The sequence below is a fragment of the Diaporthe amygdali genome (assembly GCF_026229845.1).
Source record: "Diaporthe amygdali strain CAA958 chromosome Unknown NODE_140_length_3384_cov_70_094950, whole genome shotgun sequence".
In the NCBI taxonomy this organism is placed as follows: Eukaryota; Fungi; Ascomycota; class Sordariomycetes; order Diaporthales; family Diaporthaceae; genus Diaporthe; species Diaporthe amygdali.
Window position 1 is genome coordinate 1 of NW_026517160.1, and position 3,384 is coordinate 3,384.

Here is a 3,384-nt window from a genome sequence, read left to right on the forward strand (position 1 = left end):
TAAAAGGTCTGCGTCATAGCGGGTCAGTCTGGAATTATTCGTTAACGAGAAAAGAATGTCGAAATAACGCCTATTTTTCAAGTTCCTTGTACACTCATGGCTCATGCAAATTAAGCAAAAGGATTTCTGTTTTAGTTTGTTGTCAACAAAGTACAGAACGAAAGTCCAAAGTCGGGTCAAGATTGTTTTCGTGGACAACCCGTTGAAGGTGCGAGAGTCTGCCAACAAGCTCAACATGATCGCGAGGCCTTTGCCTCCGAAGGTGTTCCAAAGCCTGTATTCTGTACGGTTCGGGGGTATCGTTGATAGCTAGGGCTCTCAAGTCTCTTCCGGAGGCCCGGTCCAGGGTTGGAACGCAGTCGTTGAAAGACCTTGCTCCAGAAAGGATCTTATATGATCTGAGTCGTTCACTCGCATCACGCTCGTTGATTGACCATGTCAAAAGGACGTCTTCGTCGATGTACGGAATGTGCAGGATCTCATCTGCCATGATTGATTCGTACACCAACGGGTTGTGAGTTCGTGACTACGTTCTAAGCTTGGGAATGATTTAGGCACATTCACACCTCTAGCCGGTGCTTTTGAGTTGAGTGTCCAGTCCCATTATATTCACGATCCCAAGAGCCCATAGCTAGACCAATTTCAGTCCAGCCTAGTTTGCGGCACGAACTGAAACAGGGCCGCTCTCCCTTGAAGAAGAGGTGTCATGTTGAAATGAAGCTCGAGCATCCTGCTTGATGTTGTGACCAGCGTGCCAGATGGAAATCCAATTTCATTCGTCCTGCAACTTCTGATGTTGGAAAACCAAATCTAGTTTAGTTTCGACAGCATAATAGTTCAATATTTGCGATGGTAAATGATCCCAGAGCCATATATGTCTGCTAGTAGATTCAAATTAAAAGACAGAAAATCGTTGGCGAGAGTCAATTCTTGAGTCTTGCATTGATAAGATGGACTAGCCAAACAAGATTGCATAGTGAAATCTAGTTTTGTTTCGCCTCAACCTGGTAGATGCAGTCGCGCTGGCAAAGCGACCTTCGAAAGGGTATGCCACGACCCCCGCTGATGCCTTCCCAGATAAGATTCGGCACTTTCGTCCGCCCCTAACGCATCGTACCGCAGGCTTGGCTCACCAATTGGTGTTGAGGCTGGGCGGCAAGGATGCATCTTCGAACTGAGCCGTAGGAGGCGCTTTGTCTGCACTGTCCGGAATCTCTCGGATCTCACAATCTCCATTCTGAGCACTGATGTTTTGCTGAACATGACCGTATGGCGCGAACACCGGACGAGCATCAACTGGAATCCAGTGCGTTGCTTCGTCAGACATCGGAGTCCTGATTGGAGAAGGAATCAGGAAAGGGAAGAATTGGCTGTTGGTTGAAAATTCGTATGTCATGAAGTCTTGCGCAGGGGGCTGCCAGATCCGACGCCCCGCAGTAGATGGAGGCTGTAGTGCTGCCAATGGACGCCATTGTGGCTCTAGTGGCTTATCGCCGGCAATGCTATTTAAGTTTCTTTCATAATTTAGCCGCCTTTCTAGATCGGCTATGCGCTCTTTGACATTTTTTCCTGCGATTTCAATTAGAAGTGGTCAAGAGGGATTAGGCAGCGTACCCACGGTGTCTGCGTTGTGAGATCCTGTTACGAATCCGACGGCGCTCAGCAGGATCAGCGTTTTTGGCCCAGTCCTCGTCTGGCCGTGCTAAATCGCTGCAGTGACCGCTGATTTTGGTAGACAGCATGGTAGAGGTGTATGGCTGGGTGTGTCTTGAAGTCGACGCCGCTTGTACTTGCACATGGCGTCTGTCTGTCTGCTTCAGACCATGGGGTTGAGGCACTGGCGCGTCGATCATGATGCTAGGGTATGGGGCATTTCGCTTGATGTCGGTGAGGGCATCATCTGGCGAAAGTCCGTTGTTCATGGTGGCGCCGCTGACGAACAGCTGAATGTTAGTCAAATCTGCCGTGGCTCTGGCTGTTGAGGCTTATAAGGTTTTCTTGCGCGCGACGAATTATTTTTCCGTTGACTAGACTCAAGGCTGGCAGGTCCGGAGCTATTCTATTGGGAATATATTGATGGAACGGAAGAGAGGCTGAGGAAGCGAGCCTTTATAGATAATTGGCAGCGCCTTGTGGATAAGTCCTAGCTGACCTCCGCCGACCACCAAAAAAGTTGGGCCACGTTGGGTCACGTTGGGCCACGCTATTCCCGCAGCTGACTTGCCTCTGAGAAGTGCAAGGCGATGGAAACTCGCGTGGTTCGAGTTTTGCCAACGGTAGGTTCTGCGATCAGCCTATGACGCCTTGGGCCAAGTAATCAAGAATGGACGCAGCACCACGGGGCCACGCCTGTTCCGCTCATTAGTACGCCGCATGCTTAGCTGGCAGACATGAATTCGTACTTCAAATCATCGTACTGTGCATTATGACAGAAAAAAAACCTTGACGTCGTTCAAGTACTTGTTTCAATCCTAGAGTATCACATAAGGTACTAAGATTCCCTTCCCTGCATCATTGAACGTGTGGAATTGCGTGATATCCTACTGATAAGTACATATCAGAAAGTACTTGTTACACATATTTCCATAGAAACACGGAAAGCACATTCAAAAGTACATACTGAGTTAAAGATAGAAGTACGGGCAGAAGGACACATAAAAGTACGCACAAAAGTAAATCCTACCAGCAGACAGCCAGAGAATAGCCTGAGATACTGTCGGTCGCAATTGGTCAAAATGGTTAAATGCTACTCGCATTTCCATCCGTTATCTGCTACTGATTTCACTGATAGAGTCGAGCTTGGGAGCACCGACACAGACGGTCGCTTCGACGCTCGACTTTCGTTTTTGCCCGCTTCTTCACCCCTACTTGTCTGCTTTTTGCTTTGACATGGTCGAGATCTGTTGATAAAGTCCCTGTCCGTTTCTGCCCATATAACTCCACACGTCCTCCATCAGAACTCTCTGATTTCATAAGAAGAAGTGCATTTTCGGCCAGTAGGTCCTTCTGCCGATCTTGCAGGATCTGAATTCTTCTTTGCAACTCAGGGATCTGAGCCTCATAGTACTTTCTGTACTCATCCGCCCACCTCCGATAATGAGCAGATAAGGAATACACATGGTTGTAGGTATCGTTCTTGTACTTCTCAACAGCATAATATGAGTCAAAAATCTTTTCAAGTATATGCTTTGTAGGAGGCAGTTCGTTCTGCAACACCCGCTCAGGCGGTACCAACTCCTATTCACAGTCAATCGGTCTGACGTCCTTAACATTGCCACAGGTACTTCCCCCCAAAACATATCCGTGGCGTCGGTACTTTCCAAGACGCAGGGCCGCTCGAAAACGACCCATTGATCTCGGCACTGTCTGAAGCGGCGGTCATGT

The 3,384-nt window shown here is 48.4% G+C and overlaps 1 protein-coding gene across 1 annotated transcript; it reads right to left on the reverse strand.

Annotated features, from left to right (window-relative positions):
- Positions 1 to 142: 142 nt before the first annotated feature.
- Positions 143 to 1,922, reverse strand: J7T55_000467 (uncharacterized protein; the record flags this gene model as incomplete). Its single annotated transcript, XM_053136377.1, has 4 exons — positions 143 to 526; positions 671 to 689; positions 1,134 to 1,370; positions 1,615 to 1,922. The coding sequence occupies 4 exons, from the start codon at positions 1,920 to 1,922 to the stop codon at positions 143 to 145; spliced, it is 948 nt and encodes a 315-aa protein (XP_052986045.1).
- Positions 1,923 to 3,384: the final 1,462 nt, after the last annotated feature.